At 37.9% G+C, this 16,421-nt stretch overlaps 1 protein-coding gene across 1 annotated transcript in view; it reads right to left on the reverse strand.

The window, feature by feature from the left end:
- Positions 1-736: 736 nt before the first annotated feature.
- The window catches only part of DOK6 (docking protein 6), a 269,235-nt gene continuing 253,550 nt past the window's right edge, over positions 737-16,421 (reverse strand). The window contains exon 8 of the mRNA XM_074877431.1: positions 737-11,927. Coding sequence (XP_074733532.1) covers positions 11,788-11,927 — 140 coding nt within the window. The 3' untranslated portion in view covers positions 737-11,787. The remainder of the gene's footprint in view (positions 11,928-16,421) is intronic.

Raw genomic sequence — 16,421 nt, forward strand, 5'->3', positions numbered from 1 at the left:
CAAAGTGTCCTTCAACTTATCACTGAAGACTTAAATTGTTTACAATGTCATATCATATACCATTAGAAAACATCTCCTTTTGGTTTCGTGTACTTCTGAACAAGGACACATACACATTGCAAGGGATATTTTTTTTTTCTTTCATTTACTGAAGGTTTTCAGATATGTAAACACTTGCGTGTGAAGTTGATGAGGATACACAGAACTGTACTATTAATAAGTTGGTTTATTTCCTGAGTTATCAAATATCATAGCAGATAATTCTAAGTTGTGCACAGCATTACAAATAAACCCTGTAGCATGGGGTTGTTTCTTTGATGATCCCATTTATATTAACATACCAAAATGATAATGTAATGAATTTGATTCCACTGAAGTTCTCAGCTGGAACCCTGATACAGAAATTTCCATAAGATGAGAAGTTGATATTGTTTCACTGCTTGTAGAGACAGCTAAAATACATCCCTACTTTACTGAGGGTAAAAAAGGGGAAGAAGTTGAGGTTAAGTACCTGAAATACCAGATTGTTTTGATTATTTCTGGTAATGCCCTTATTTCTTGCCTCCCTTGGTACTTTTAGCTTGTCTTTTCAAAATAATTGTTTATTTTTGAGATTTGAGAAAGAAAAAAAAATCTATAGTGCACATCTTTGCAGGTATTAATCTGTTTTAATTCAACTTCCATAGACATATTACTTCTACCAGGATAGTCCACAGGGAAAAATCACATCACACATAGCATAATAAGAACAATGTATTATTTTTTTCAAAAAAACAAACCCAAAACCAACAGCTTCATTTTTGTACCATGGTAATATCAGTGAACAGCAGCTGAACATGAGAATGATACAAGTGAAAACCAAAAAGAAAACAATCTAAAACTCATCAATATTGTCATTGGCTTAAAAAGTAAGTAGTAAGCTACACACAAGAGAAACTTCCAAAAGTGTAATTCGAAATGTAATATTAAAACTCTTTAAATATGGCAGGATGGGACCCAGTAAGAGCCTGTTTGCTGTGACACAGTTTGGATCATGTATATAGACTTTTCCGGTGTAAAATAGTACAAACTATAGTTTATTGCCGCTTATTTTCAATATTTTCCATAGTTTTGCTTTTTTCTTTTGGAAACTTTTAGTTCCTTTTGAGTAAACTTCACCAACTGTAATTTGGAAATTTTATGCTGGACAATTACTGTGTTATTTCATGCTGTACCGCTTGCCCAAACAGTTAAGAGGGAGGAAATAAAAAAATCAAGGAAGTAATGTGACATAATAATGGATAGCAAACAGCTCAGCATACTGTCTAAATTGTAAGAAAATTCTGTCTTTTTTATTGTTTTAAGGCCTTAGAAACTTTGCTGAAAGGAAATAAACATAATAAAGCATGTCATCATTAAAAAATGAGTCTTGAATCACTGGGTAACTACCTTCTGTGTAACTGCAAAATGAGTCTGTGATATTTTAAGAAAAGTAAAACCAAATCTCTTTCATAATAATAAAATTCATCTTTTATGCTGAGTGAAAAAGATATTGAAATCCCATGTTCAGAGGAAAATTCCATCATTAATAGGACTACTAAGTCCTTAAATGGCACAAACTCACATGTCTTTTAAGAAAGAAATCATAAAAAACATATTGTAATAAGTCTTTGCTGGAACTTCTGAATGTAGGAGAGAGGCAGTCAGTCACCAGAGTTTGGATCAACAGAGCAAATACGAAACTCACAGTCTAGGAAAGAAGGTGAAATTTAAAGCAGTAACATACATCATCTCCTGTTATTTTCTTTATTCATCTCAAATATGTTCCTTTACTTTAAAGAGCTTCTCTAACTATACAATACGTTCATGATACTGCTCATTCTGCTTGTCTACTGCTCTCCTTTGCCTGTGCATCTTGGGGTAAAACAATGTTTCTGTGAGGAAACAGCTTGCTTTAAGGACTGCACCCACTGTGGCAGGTGCACCTATCCCGATAAAGGCCAGAACTTCTCAGCTGCTGGAAGGAAAGAGTTAAAACTAGAAGCCACAGTTTGGAGGTTGAGCTGCCCAGCCGACATGGTGACTGTGGTCAAGCATATGCTCATATGCTTCGGTGGTGAGACCATTACCTACACACCTCAGCTGAAAGGCAGGGCCCTTCAGTTGACAGACAAGGCCCTCAGCCAATGAAACACCTCGGTCAAGAGAAGTTTCTAGACTGCTGACCATATATGACCACAGATCAGATTCAACTAGGGTATAAATGGAGTCCTGTCTGAGGGCAAATCGATCCAGGCCTCCTTGGAGCAGCGGGTCTGCAGGTGAGGACTCTCCTCTTGGATCAGGACAGCACCCAAGGTAACTCCTTGAGGTTGAGAGCGCTCATCTTTTTGGTTAGTGATTTGTACATTTTGGGTCATCATTTCTAAAGCTTAAGAATTCTTAAGTCAGTTGTGCAGTAATTAACCCCTCTTACATCCTGAACATGTGGTTTGCTAATGTCTTTTGAGTTCTAAATGATTTTGATAAAAAATAAATCTTGTTAAATTTAACACCTGTCTAAAATCAATTGTGGGTGTCTCTGTGACACCCACCAAGGAGAAAAAGAAGCTTGACTTCTCCAAACCCCGATGTTAACCACTCTTTCTGATCTCCACCTGCCCTCAATTCCCAGACACCTTTTCTGTTAGGCACCTAAATTTTTTCAAGGATACTCAGAAATAGCTTTTTCTAACTGTGCTGTGAAACTTCACCTACCTTCCATCCAGGTCTTATCCCAGGACTAGGGGACAGAAGGAGAGGATCAAGGCAACAAAGCAAGCAGAATAGTTAAAGTATAGGTGCTACCAGCATTTATTATTTTGATGACAGGTGGATGCTAGCTTACTCCTGAGAGATCTAAATAAGAAACCTTCAGAAAAAAGAAAAGATTTCACAGGACTGATCTCACTATCAGATTATTTTCTATGTTGTGGGGTTTTTTTTTTGGAGGGTTGGTGGTGATGTTTTTGTAATCATAAAGACATCTGGAAACCAGGGCTATGATTTTTTATAATTTATTTTTAAATCTTATTTGCATCATGCTCCTCTAAACGTTCTATGTTATTGAGCTATGAGAAAGTTCAAATCAATGGTATTTATTTACAGTTGCTGAAACTCTGCCTCAGTGAGTGCTCCCCAGTGCAATTGAAAGAATTATTTCCTTTAAAGCCTAGATAGTCAATAGGAGTTAATCCCCTAAATGGCTTTGTAAGTCTGACACCAAAACCAGCCATGTCTGTCTATAAGACAGGTACTATAATGCTCTTTCAGGCTGTGGACCCCAGGACTAGAAACTACAGGTTTCTCTATAAGCTCTCAGACTGTATTATTTAAGATGTAACTAGGGCAACTCAAAAGACATTTCCAACACTCACACGTTCCTGGGGAACTGTTTTGGGCTAGACCACAAGATGTGCCTCCATTGCCATGCCTCTCTGGGATGTGGTGTCAGGGTATGTGTGGGCTCAGGGTGCCACTGTCCCTTTGACATCCAGTGCGAAAGATTCCACCCTGAGGCTAGAGACCCACAGTGGTCTTCAAAACACTAAGCTGAACTAGACTTTCCACTGTCACATGAAATTATGGCTGTTTCTGCTACCACAGTCTATCCAGCATCCTTCCTGACAATAAGAGAGGAAATGGAAGAGCCTGTCCCAGTTCTCCTGCAGTCTGCATCAGACTGCACTCCTTCTCCTCTGCCCTTTCCAGCCTTCCCCATGAAGCGGGGCTCCTGTGCAGAAACAATTCATGTTTTAAGATCTAAGAAGAGCCTGCAGGGCTTGGTAGAGAACTCCTCCAGCAAGTCCTTGTTTCTGCTTTTGCCCATGTCCTGGTTTAGCCAGGATAGGGTTAAGTTTCCCCAGCAGTGGGGGGGGAGCTCTAGCCGGGTTATTCAGATATCATGCAGACGTCACATCCTGGCACGGAAGCGAGATGGGTGGGTTAACACGTGTGTTATGCCATCGCGCTTCTCGCTGCTGTACTGGTAGATATTTTGCTCTGTTCATTATTATTATTGTTACTGTTATTGTTGTTGTTTGTTGTGTTGCTGTTGCTCTGTTATCTCAGCCCCGGGGCTTTGCATTTCACTCCCTTTGTGGGGGAGGGGCAGCGGCCGCGTGGTCTCAGACCCCGTCAGGGACTAAACCACCACAGCCCATAACATTTTTTTTCCCTAAGAGTAAAATGCATTAAGAGTTATGAGAAGAGGATGAGCATCTGGCTAACCATGGGACAAACAAACGATGAGTTTGCCAACATTTCTTTTAAAATAAGAGAGCCTCAGGATCATAGAGACAGCCTCACTTGTGGGAGCTCAGAGGCTTCTGGAGCAGGCTTCCACCGTGCCACTGCTCTGACTAGTTTCTTGACCCTGATTAGGCTTGATTTATAAAGCTGTAGATTTACCTTACTATCTGTGTTATAGTTTTGCAGTTATATAACCCTACATATAACTTGGGACATAATGGTCAAGCTAGAAATACCAAAGGAAATGTACAAAGTTACCTAAGGAAAGTATCAAAAGAATAATGCATTCATTGCTTCCACACTATCCACATTGCTGGCCTGCTTAATTAGATAAAAAACTAAAACGAATTACTAGCAGAGGCTGACATATTTCTTCTAAGCTTATGGTTATTTAAAAAGAGAATTTTATAGTTTAAAAAAAAAAGTGTCTCAGTGATTCTAAGGGATATTTAACACCTTTCTTAAAAGTTTATTTCATTAGATTGTTACACTAAATAATTCATTTGTAGTATTAACCAGTAAGTTTTAAAACATGATTTAAGGGATTATCGTACTAAGATACAGCCAAGTATCTTTCCTTTTTTCTTTTTTTTCAGTACCTTCTTTATTTGTGCTGATGTCTACATGTGTATTTGAAGAGAAAAATGCATGTAAGAAATAGGTATATGTATTAAAATTATTCTCTGTTAATACCATTTTTTTTGTCTCAAATAAAACCGAAGCAGACATTTATTATTCTCTTTTAAGTTTCCATAATTTGCCTAACAATAGTAGTATGGGAGAAACTTTCCCAGAGAAGTCTGTCGGATCATTCTGTAATTAGAAGCATAAAGGCTGAGCATATATGTATGTATTTTTATGCATCATAAATGCAGACGTTATTTTCATTAACCAGAATTTGATCAGCTCTGAAATATTCTAAATCATATTTTTAGCAATATCTAGCTGTACTAAATTCCACAAAGTTGTGCGATAACAATTGTGATGCATTGTGCAAAATACTACTTTTTAAGCATCTATATTCCATAATGCATGTTGGCTGGACTGGTACTTGGTTCTTCCAGCCAGGCTAGGGAAAATGAGCCCAGCACTCCGGAGTCCATTGTTTTAGAGCAACTTAGAGCTGTGAGTTGGATTAAACACAAAATATAGTTCCCACTTCCTGATAAAGTCAGAAGTTGAATGGTCCAGGAAACTGTTTTTTATTCAGCATGACCCATTGCTATGGGTTTAAATGCCTGCTAAATTGTCCTAATCTTTTTAAAGATTACAGAATCCTTTTTTTAATTTTTCTTGACTTCTTACCCTATTTTTCACTTGATTTTTATTAGGTTTCAAAAACTTCTCTCTCTATAATGATTTTTTTCAAAGAAAGAAAAAAAAAGATGAGCTCGTGTCATACTTTGGTAGGAAGTCATAATATTTTTTTCTGAATTGTCTGTTTTTCCTTGTAGCCATCTTAAATCAGTGCAACTTATGAAAAGCAGTTCTGGATATCTCCTGTCACAGCCTGTCATCTATGGAAACTCAGGAAATGCAACAATTAACATCAACAAGGATAGCTTTATTTTACATCATTTATTCTGTTTTAGCGCAGCAATGAGCATAAATGTTAAACTGCAACCTTTATTTTTGTTACCAGTATGGAATTGCCAAGACAGCTGATTAATTTTGTGCTATTTGCTATGCCTATTGCAGTCTCGCTATCATACAAATCAAAAAAAGATTGAAAACAATGTGTAGCCTATATCAAAAATGAGGGTTAACTTCATTCATGTCAAATATTGTCACAGGAAAAAATCTACTGTAAAATCTATCCATTCACTTGACAATCCTAGGATTGTAAGAGAAAGTGGTAAATCTATTTAACCTCATGAAGATTTCTCTACTGAAGAAAAAAAAAAACACCAATGAAATCAATTCTGCTGGACTTTCAGTGTGAGGTTTAAAAAGATTAACTTCATCTTAGAGAGCATATTAGATTCTGAGCTTGCATTTAGTTAAAAAGGAAATCTTTTCTCCATTACAACTTGCAATATTCATAACAACATGGACATTTGAAAATGCTTTAATTATATTTAATCATACTTAAAACTCGGCTACTTTCACATTTGTTTTAACAATATCCATAAAAATCTGTTAAATTGCATATGCATGCAAAGGTGCAAAAAGCATCTTTGCAAAGTGAAATTTCCATTTTCTTCAGTAGAACCAGTTCACCTGTAGATTCTAATATTTAGGTTTCTAAGCATAATGACATTTAAATAATTGCTGAATACACAGCACCTTCACCTGTCACCTTTTACTGTCTTGTAAGGGCCTGGACAGAGATACAAACTTCTAGTTACAACAGGTTAATCAACATTTCTTTCATTCTACCATATGCCTGTACTTGTTTCCAATATAACATACCCTTTTATCTAAAATAAAAAAATTGAAGAGCATCTATTTATAATATCAAGAACAAACACAGCACCCTTTATGGAGTGCAAGACTTTATATGTGCAGAATTAATATATCCAACCTTGTATCCTTTGATTTTATGCTGCTACAATGGTGTTGCACAGTCATTATCTTCTACTTACAAAACACAGGCAGGCACCCCGACCAGTTGTCTGTGGTGAAAAATATAAGATTGTAATATATATACGTTGTGTAACAAGTTGGTTTGGAAAGAATCACAAGAATTTGGATGACGTATGGAAAATTGAAACTTTCCAGTGCTGTTGGATCGGTTCTTGTAATCAAACAGCAGCTTTTCACACTTTCTCCACAGTCCACTCTATTCTGTGTGCAGATAAAAGCCACATTTATTCCTTTGCAGCAGGTATAAAAAGGATCTAAAATACATGGATATTAAACACTAAAAGAGAGGTTAACTGGAACACATTCCTCCTTCCTTTTTAGGAAGAAACAGTTGTAAATAATTCTGTATTTCATGCTAAAAAGCACAGCCATTCAAGAGACTTATATTTTCTCATGGAAAATCACCCTGCAGTTTCTAGGTTACCAGATGAGTACTAGCAAATGTGGCTGGTGAGCTAAGTCTGACTAGAGGTTTATATGATAAAAGCTGCTGGTCTCTGTCAGCTCCTAGAGATCAGATATCTCAAAAACCACTACTCCCCATAGTATTGTCTATTAGACTGGAGAGATGAACAAGCATGAAGTTCATTCCTTTTCTGATAAATGCAATACAGAGATTTGATTAATGCTCTCTTTTTCTCTTTGCCATGAACAGGTAAGGGTCTTCACAGACTGCCTCCATTTAGGAACTCTTAAATAAATGGGTGCCTGAAGGCTGTATGTTGTACTTACATTATTGCTATAGAGAGCACTTTAATAGACTTTTGACCTCAGATATTGAATTTCAGCAAAGTCTTATTAACTTAGAATAAGACTTTATTAGAAATGTGTTTGCTACTTCCCAGTAGGATTTCTATTCATGTGTTGTGAAATGAAGTATTTTCCCAAAATGTCATGGTAGACTTTTGTCAAAACAAACGAGAGCAGCTACTGTTGCTGTCTAACAAACTTCTTTAGTTTGTCAATACATTTCAGAGTTCTACTTGCTAGCTTTAGGGGGAAAAAAAGCCCAACAAAAAACCCCCAAGACCGAAATTTTGCATGGACCTGAATACATATGAGGAGCTGGAGCCAGAGCCTACCACAGAAAGTAAAGCCTAAACATTTACTCAGTAAAACAGCAAACTCCATGTTACAAAATATTCTTCTTTCTTTTTCCTTTACATAGGCAGGCAAAATTGCTTCAAAGGACTATGCTCACAGATGATTTAAACTATCAATAATAACATGTAGCTGCTTAAAAAATGGGGCTACTCAAGTACCTTAGCACCATTTGCTGATTTATTACCAGTCTCTTTCAATTTCTCCATTTTTGCACCAAGTTACTTCAAAATCAAAAGTACCAGCATGCATCAATCTGTAATATTCACAGTTAAGATACATTAATAACTATATTTAGTAATGCTGTTATTTGTTCATAGAGGTGAATATATTCTTATCAAGGGTAATTTAAAAAAAATTAAATCATGGTTACAGTTACATATTCATAACACATCCTCAGAACCAAAATGAAAGCGATAGCCTTATATTGTTTCTTCTGTTTCATAATGTACTAATGCTAAGTTCCATTTGTACCAGTTACACCTGGTTACCACTGAAGACATTTTGTTGCCCTTCATGTTTTCACAGCTCATTAGCTGAAAACAGAGAGCTCCTCTTGGGTCAGGAGTAGACATATTATCTGTGTGCCTTGCACGTGAAGAAAGCCGAGACTTGAACAGGGCCCCATGGGTCCCTGGGCCTGTTTAAAGGCAGTCTCTAGGCAGGCAGCTCTACCATGTGTGCCGAAAGTCAGTTTTCCTTCTGGCAGAAGCACTAGGAGCTGTACAAAGTAGTCTCAGTGGGCAATCACTTAGATTATCAACAGGTGTATGCCAGGAATTAAAGCAATTCTGTGAAAACAGGATTTTCTGGCAAACTGTTCACACAGTGACTGCCTGGTTCTCATAGTGTTTTTCTGAGGAACATTTCTGGAAGCTACGTGAATACACAAATGTTAAGTGATATCATCTACTGTTCTGGAGTGGCACTAATGGCAGTATCCACTGCCTGCTGAATACCTTTGAGCCTCGGGGACCCTGTTTTCTTAGATTGTGTTACAATACACTGTGAAGTTGAAGTTACATCCTTATTTTCAACTGCCAGTGTGGTTGGGTTTACACTCTACAAGAAATAGGTTCCCAACAGGTCAGTATGGTGAGCATGTGTCATACGTTGGTAGGTATGACTAGTAGGTCAGGTTTGGTTTTAGTTGTTTGCATTCTCCAGCTTTGTCCGGGAGTTCAGTTTTCTGCCTATTGCTACAGGATGGGACTCCACACATGTTTATAAATGTATGAGTTGAGAGGATAGTTGCATTATGTAATAAAAGCAAAATAATTAGTGAAACTCCTATAGATGGCCAATCCCTCCTTCCCCTGCTTTTATTTTTTTTTTTTTCATTTTCTTTGGAAATAGCATCTACAATTTCATTAACTAGACAATATTCATGCAGTTCATAGGACGACAAAACTATCTGTGACAGACAACAACTGTTCCCCAGGAAAAGCAAAGAGCACACTAAATAGATCTTACGCTTTTTATCTAAACACAGCTAAAGCACTAGCTTTAGGATTTAGATAGGCTTTTAAAGTATATGGACACTGGAACTACAAAGCAGTTCTGATATTCTCCTGTTATGCCTTTTCTCCATTTTTGGACTATGTAGAATATGTAACTGTTAAATGACTAGTATTCAAGTCACAGAGGAAAATAGTTACATGGACACAGCATAGAAACCTGCAAAACATATTGAAAAGTTAATCTAAGGAATTTTAAAGCAAATATATAATTTTAGGGGAAGTGAAAGAATCACAGTTGCATAGGAATAAAAATAACTGTCCAGTTCCTCAAAAGGTGTATATTTGGCAAAGCTGCACTGAATAATGGAATTACACCAGCAGAGAATCTATACTTATATATCACATTTTGCATGTAACATATGTAGACTGGAAGTTTTCCCAAAGCAAAATGTCAACCAAATTTTTTTCTTAAATGAAAGAGTGAATGAAGCTTCCTTTACGGGTACAGCTCAGAGAGCACCATAGGTACAGCTCCCTGACAGTGTGGGAGAGCAGTTTTTCATTTTAGCTCATCAAAATACTCTCTGTAGGGAGCTGTTCTATTCCTGAGTATGGGAGCACTGTGAGAAGGAAAAGAGGTAGTGAACGAGACAGGGAAAAAGAGGAAAAATAAATAAAGCTGATTGTGGTGGGGTAGAAGAGTTTCATTCAAGCGGATCACAAAGCTTTTTTATTCAGCAGCTGTTCACTGACGTGTAGAAAGCTGTAAGTCTGCAAGGTCTCTTAGCCTGGCAAGTAGTTGGAGAAAAGCTGGACATACTGTATCGGTAAATGTTTAATGTAAAGCAGAAGTTTCTTCTGTACTTTTTAATACATATATATATATGTGCATATATAAAACAACCCAACATCACTTTTTCAGTTAAATTATGGTACATAAAACTGATTGTTTCACTGGGAAAGAGTCTATGTGTCTCCTCCTTGGTAGGTTTCCTCAACCTGTCCTGAGAAACTAATGAGATGAATCCCTCTGGTAATCATGGCAATAGTTTCACACTGGGAACAGAACAAAGGCTGCTCAGATCGTAGCAAGAGGGCAGATTTTCCTCCCCACAATTTCAAACATTTCAGGGCATCATGACGAGTACATAAATATGTGATATCACTTACAAAAATCTAAATGTTCAGGACAGATAAAACTTGTTCCCCACCTACAGGTATGCCTTCCAATTTATTCCCTCTACTGATTACAAACACACCTACTAGTTCATTTTTTAAAGATGTCTTCTAAAGACAGAAAATTTCCATTGAGAAGTACTCATCCTCCTTTTCAAAGTAAACCGATGCTTGACACATGATCATACGAAATACAATGTGCATCTAAACCAGAAATCTGAGAAGGAAACGGAGAAAATCAAAGTAACGCTGACCAGAAAGACAAGACCAGAGATCAGGTCTACCGTATCTGGCCGAGCCGTGGCACAGGCAGTCGCCAGCTGGGGATATGGCCCATTTTTATTTCTCTGAAGAAGTTTTCCCACATTTTAAAGTTAGGCTTGCACGTGTGGTTACCTAAATAATTAGCAAATAACAAGACTTTGCAGCAGTTCTGAGGACGAGACTGTGCTGCTGATATGGGTGTTCACAGCTCAGGGGCATCATGAGAATTACATGTGTATTAGTAAGGGATGAATTTGTGCCCTGGGAATTTAAGATTAGAGCCATACCAGGTGATAATCTGACCTTAATGCATCGAACTCTATTCCCAACAAACCGTATTAGCCTGCTACTCCAATATCTGTTGGTGTCTGGCTCAAAAAACACCCAACCGCCCTCTAGGGTAATGAGCGAACTTGCTTGGATCCGAAGGTGACCCCCGCATTGTGTCTCAAGTCGGCGATATTTTAGTGACTCCAGCAGGAATCAGTGGGCTGTGGCAAGGACCTAAAAATGTTATGGGTGAAGATGGGCCGGCCTGCTGGTGGAGGTGGGTAGGAAGTCCCCAGTGTCCAATGTGCCATCGCAATGGAGCCCCAGAACAAGCCTTCTCCGGTCATGCAGAAACCTTCACACCAACACAGTTTTGTTTGATTCCACCACTTTCTCACAACACAAACGTGTCCCCCTCCCTCCCCACCCCCCTCCTTTCTGAATGCATCGACAAAAGGAACGGCAAAATAAATAAATAAAGACTTAGCCTCTGCTTCGGGGAAGCCGCCTCTCCAGGTTTCCGCACCTGCGGTGACCTGGCTGGAGCTGGTAGGCATCAGTTTTCATGGCAAATTGTGGGTGCGGAGGGGGCCAGTGGCTCCCTGGCCCTGGCGGCAGGCTCCAGGCTAGACTGTCTCTCTTGGCTGGCTGCCCCCGGCTGTCATTGCACCAGGCCCGAGCCGTAGCTGAAGGCGTAGCTGCTGGCCAGCGAGAGGGACTGCTGGTGCTCCTCGCCCTGCTCCGAGGGGTAGCTGGGAAACGTCTGCGCCCGGGACACCTTCGCTGAGCCGAGGCTGTGACCTGGTGGGGAGGGACATGGACACAAAAGATGTAACCGGGCTTTAATTTCATTTTTAAATTACTTGAAGCCCTTTGCCATGGACATGAACTCTGATGGGCTGACTTCATACTGCCCCACAATGCCAGGGTGCTCGGAGAGCAGACATGCCACATTGGGCCCTTCTGGGGCTGCAGAGGAGGGTCTTTGCCCGTGCCTGAGGGCACAAGCAGGCCACGGATGCCCAGCGGAGGCAGGAGGTCCCAGACCCAACTCAGGTATAATTGAAGGTCAGAATTTTTTTTTTTTTTTTAAATTACAGAATATCATATCTATATATTTGCCACTCTATAAATCTGTTATATTTGTTAGTTAGGGCTGATAAAGAACTAATGCATCTCTTTTTTATCTGGAGCACTGCTTAAGTGGTGGGAGTAATGCCAGCAGTTTCAAAGGAATTTGTCACACGAATGCCGCTTCATGTACTTACTGTCTTTTGAATAGAATGCCAGTTTGTCAGGTAAACATAGCATCATTGTCATTTCAAAATGAACTGGATGTGGGATATGGTCCACATGGCAGAATAATGGTTGGGAAGAGGATGTGCAAGACGCTTTCACAGACAGGCTTGTGAGTCTCATATAACCATGGTTTGTTCACTTGTAGCCAGCAAGATGCAAAACCATGTGTGAAAAGCCATTAAAAAGCTGATGACCAAACTCAGAAGATGACTACTATGACCTGATTGTGTAACCTGATCATTTTCCTATCTCAAAATTCCCTTTTGAAATTGAGATTTAATTAGTAACACAAAGTTAATTTCCACAGTGTGTATCTTTATGCAACATATATTCTCTGGAAATGTATATTGAAACCTGGATTTAAAACGGTTTTGGATAACGCATTTAAAAATGTCTTTAATACATGTATTAATGTAGGAATGTAAATTACATTTTTCCTTCAACCACAGAGATATTACAGAATAGCTGTAACAAAGCATAAACTCAAATGCTGAAGAACTCAGTTCATGTTGAAATGATCCAAAACAGCTAGCAGCTTTCTAGACTTCCCAGTAGTGCTGGAACCAAGAATGATGTTCACCCAGTTTGGCAAAACTTTGTTCTAACTCGTATTTGGAAAAGTTTGGCTATAACATGCTATTGACTGCTTCATGAAAAATATCATGATCCCCCTGAAGATGAGTCTATCAGAGCACTACTAGGACCAAGAGATTAAAAAATGACAACTAAATGAAAATTAGAATAAAAGGTACATCTCAGTGACACTGGAGACAATAAAACTAGAGACTGAATTCCCAGTAGCATGTTAGTGGTCATAAAAATCCCCTTCATAGCACAACACAGCAGAATGAATTTTGTATGTGTATTTGTACTATTCATTCACTGGGTTAAATTGACTTTGGCTATCAAAACTTGACTGAGATGCCAGGTTTAAATGTTTTCTGCTTTTGCATCAAACTGAATTAAAATGTATGGTCACTGTGAGGTCTGAGCTGCAAACCAAAAGCACTCATAATACATTGTTTGAGAATAGCCTTAAATGTATTATTGCTTTGACCAACTTTTAATCATGATATTAAGAGAGGCCCTCATACATTTTTATTTTTATTTGAGATTTGCATCACAATTACTGCTAGGAATTTTTTTTTTAAAATTTAATGCCAACCTATACATAGAAAGTTGCATGATTGTAGGTCTTAATTTTGTGTTCCAAATCTGGCATTTTTCATTCTAAGGATTTAAGGTCTTTCTTTCTTTTTACCCAGAAGCTAGAATCATATATATGCCATCATATATGGCAGCATAAGGTGCTGCCATAGGGAACTGCTAGTCCAGGTATGTGATTGAGTATGTAAAATTTTTCTCTTTCTTACCAATAAAAGTAAATAAAATATGTCAAGGTACAATTTTCCTCCATTCCCTTTATGTATTTTATCCAAAAAATGTAATACACACAAACAGTGCCTGTGACAATGAGCAGGAGTAAAGGCATTTGCCAGCCAGGGGAGTTCCCCAAACTCAGGCCTACTTGTATCATGTGTCGTATCTCATATAACTGATTTTGGATTCACTTCTGTAGAATAGAGCAGATTTAATACAGTGATGGAGAGTGCCCCTACTAAACTAATTTTTAGCTAAGTTATTAAGGCAGTGTCTTAGAATATAGAAGATGAATTTGAACCTATTAAGGTTAAAAAGGAAATTAAATTCAGGTCTTCCATTTCCTGGATGTATGCCTTAGCCGCTAGCACATCACTTACTGTTCTTTTAAAGAAAATCTGTAGTTGCTAAATCTTACAACAGGCTGATTTTAGCTATTCTGTAAACAAAGGGGTTAATGAGGATAAGTGACTTCTTCCCTGACTGCTAGGACATGCAGTCAAAGAGAGAGCGACAGTCAGATCCAAAGATTAAAAGACACATTCAACAGAGCCAAAAGATCTAAGACACCTGGTCGAGGCTTAGGCTGAACAGTATGACATTGATCTATGGAAATAACAAAAAGAATAGAGGACATCAGTTCAAATGAAATGAGAAACCTATGGTTAATAGAGAATTTGTGAGTTTAGGAAAGAACAGCTCTATGCAATATGTTTACTTTCAACTTACATTTTTTTAAAACCAATGAACTATAGTAATATATTTAAATAAAATTAATCAAAAAATAATGGTGGTAAAATAATGAAATAGTTCGATGGTTCCAAGTTGGCTTAAGACTTCTAAGTAGTAAAATTCCAAAATTTAGTTCAGCTTTAAAAAAAAAATTAGTATATCCAGTACTGGAAATTTTAACTCATAATCCATTCTTTTATTTGCATTCCTACTAAACATCAATACTCATACAGCTGATCAGCCTTTTGGAGTCTTAGGTACTGCAGCATCTCCACAGTTATGCTTTATGTCAGCAGTAAGGATTTTGAAACTAAAGATACAGGAATAGTTTTTGCAGTAAAGAATTTAAGTTCCACACCTTTCTAAGCTTTCTGCTTCAATAGGATTTTCTGTGTCATATTTGGGACTTAAAAGGTTAAGAGAGAAGAAGAAGAATGCTGTCTGTGGATTTTGCAGCTCTTTGGTACCACAGCTGTTTTCAAGAATACAAAACTAACTCTCCTCTACAGTTCTTCTGAAGTCAGCATAAGATGAATTTGATTAACACACACTTCATGACCTGAAGGCACCATTAGAACTGGGGGAGGTTTTTCTCCTGTGGCTTACATAGGAAATGTATTTTTTTTTTTCTGTTCTAGGACAGGACCTTGGAAAGATAAGTATTACTCAGCCTACTTCATCCTTTATTTAAATTTACTCTCAGGATCATAGAATGCAATGAAACTGTAGTCCAAAGCAATTAGGTATGAATGATTCATCAAGATAATTTAATGTAACCTGGCAAATTACACCAAAATTAGATTTTTCCTGATCTTAATTATGTTGGAAGCAGAGGCAGTATACACAAGGATCCTATTTCATGGCATGGTGCTTATTTATAACAATTCTTTAGAGGAAAAACCAATGGTTTCCTAGTAACAGCAGTGATTGATGTACATATAAGTAGATCGATCACAACTTTTAAGAGAAAACTTGCAGTACTCAGCTAAATGAAAAGAAAAAAAAAAGAGATCCAGGGATAAGCTTTAAAAGCTCCCTTACTGCTGCTTACTGGGAGATGCTTCTTTCTGTTTTGGACTCAGAATTCAAATTCTTAGCCAGAAGGCAGGTGCCAAACCCTTTTCTAAATGAAAAAAAGGTCATGCTTTTCTTTTTCAGCACAAGAATTCAAGGGACTTTCTTATTTGATGTTCTTTGGTTAGAGCACTCATCTATGATGTAACAGATGAGTTAAAATTCCCCTCTGCTTGTGGTAAGGTTTGACATTACACTTTCTGTAATGGGAAAGTCAGTTGAAAATGTTCCCTTTCTCCTCATTGCCGACACTGCTGTTCACTGTCCCTCAGTTGTGCCATTGTGACTGAAAGCTTGCTTTGTAGACAGAAGCACTTTAGTCATCTGGTTAGCAAGAGGCCTACAAATTGTTGTACTGGCACAGCCGAGGAGCAGGAACAAGCAGCCAAGGGTAAGAGATGGGAGGTTTTTTCTCAGACAGGCTTTGGTGTCAGATATTTTGGGGAATGATGACCTGTGAGCAATACGCAACCAAATGCCGGGTGAATGCTATCACCACCAGACTTCTCCTCTGATGCAGGATCACTTTTGAGACCCTGTGACTAAGCTTTTCTAATAGAAGATCTAATATAAGTGTATATTTTTTCAGTACAATGATTAACAATTAATAGAACCAGAGACTCCTGTGTTTCAGCTTCTGTTGCAGGCCTTTTAAGTACCTCATATTAGATAGTCATTAGGTAAAATAAAGAAACAGACTTTTGCCACTGCAGAGCAAGCTTTCATCTGGGATTTCTTAACCTCTGAACAGATGACTTTACAAACAAAATTATGTTCTTCTAATGCAGTTTTACTTTTCTAGGTAATAAT

This window comes from Strix uralensis, chromosome 1, assembly GCF_047716275.1.
Source record: "Strix uralensis isolate ZFMK-TIS-50842 chromosome 1, bStrUra1, whole genome shotgun sequence".
In the NCBI taxonomy this organism is placed as follows: Eukaryota; Metazoa; Chordata; class Aves; order Strigiformes; family Strigidae; genus Strix; species Strix uralensis.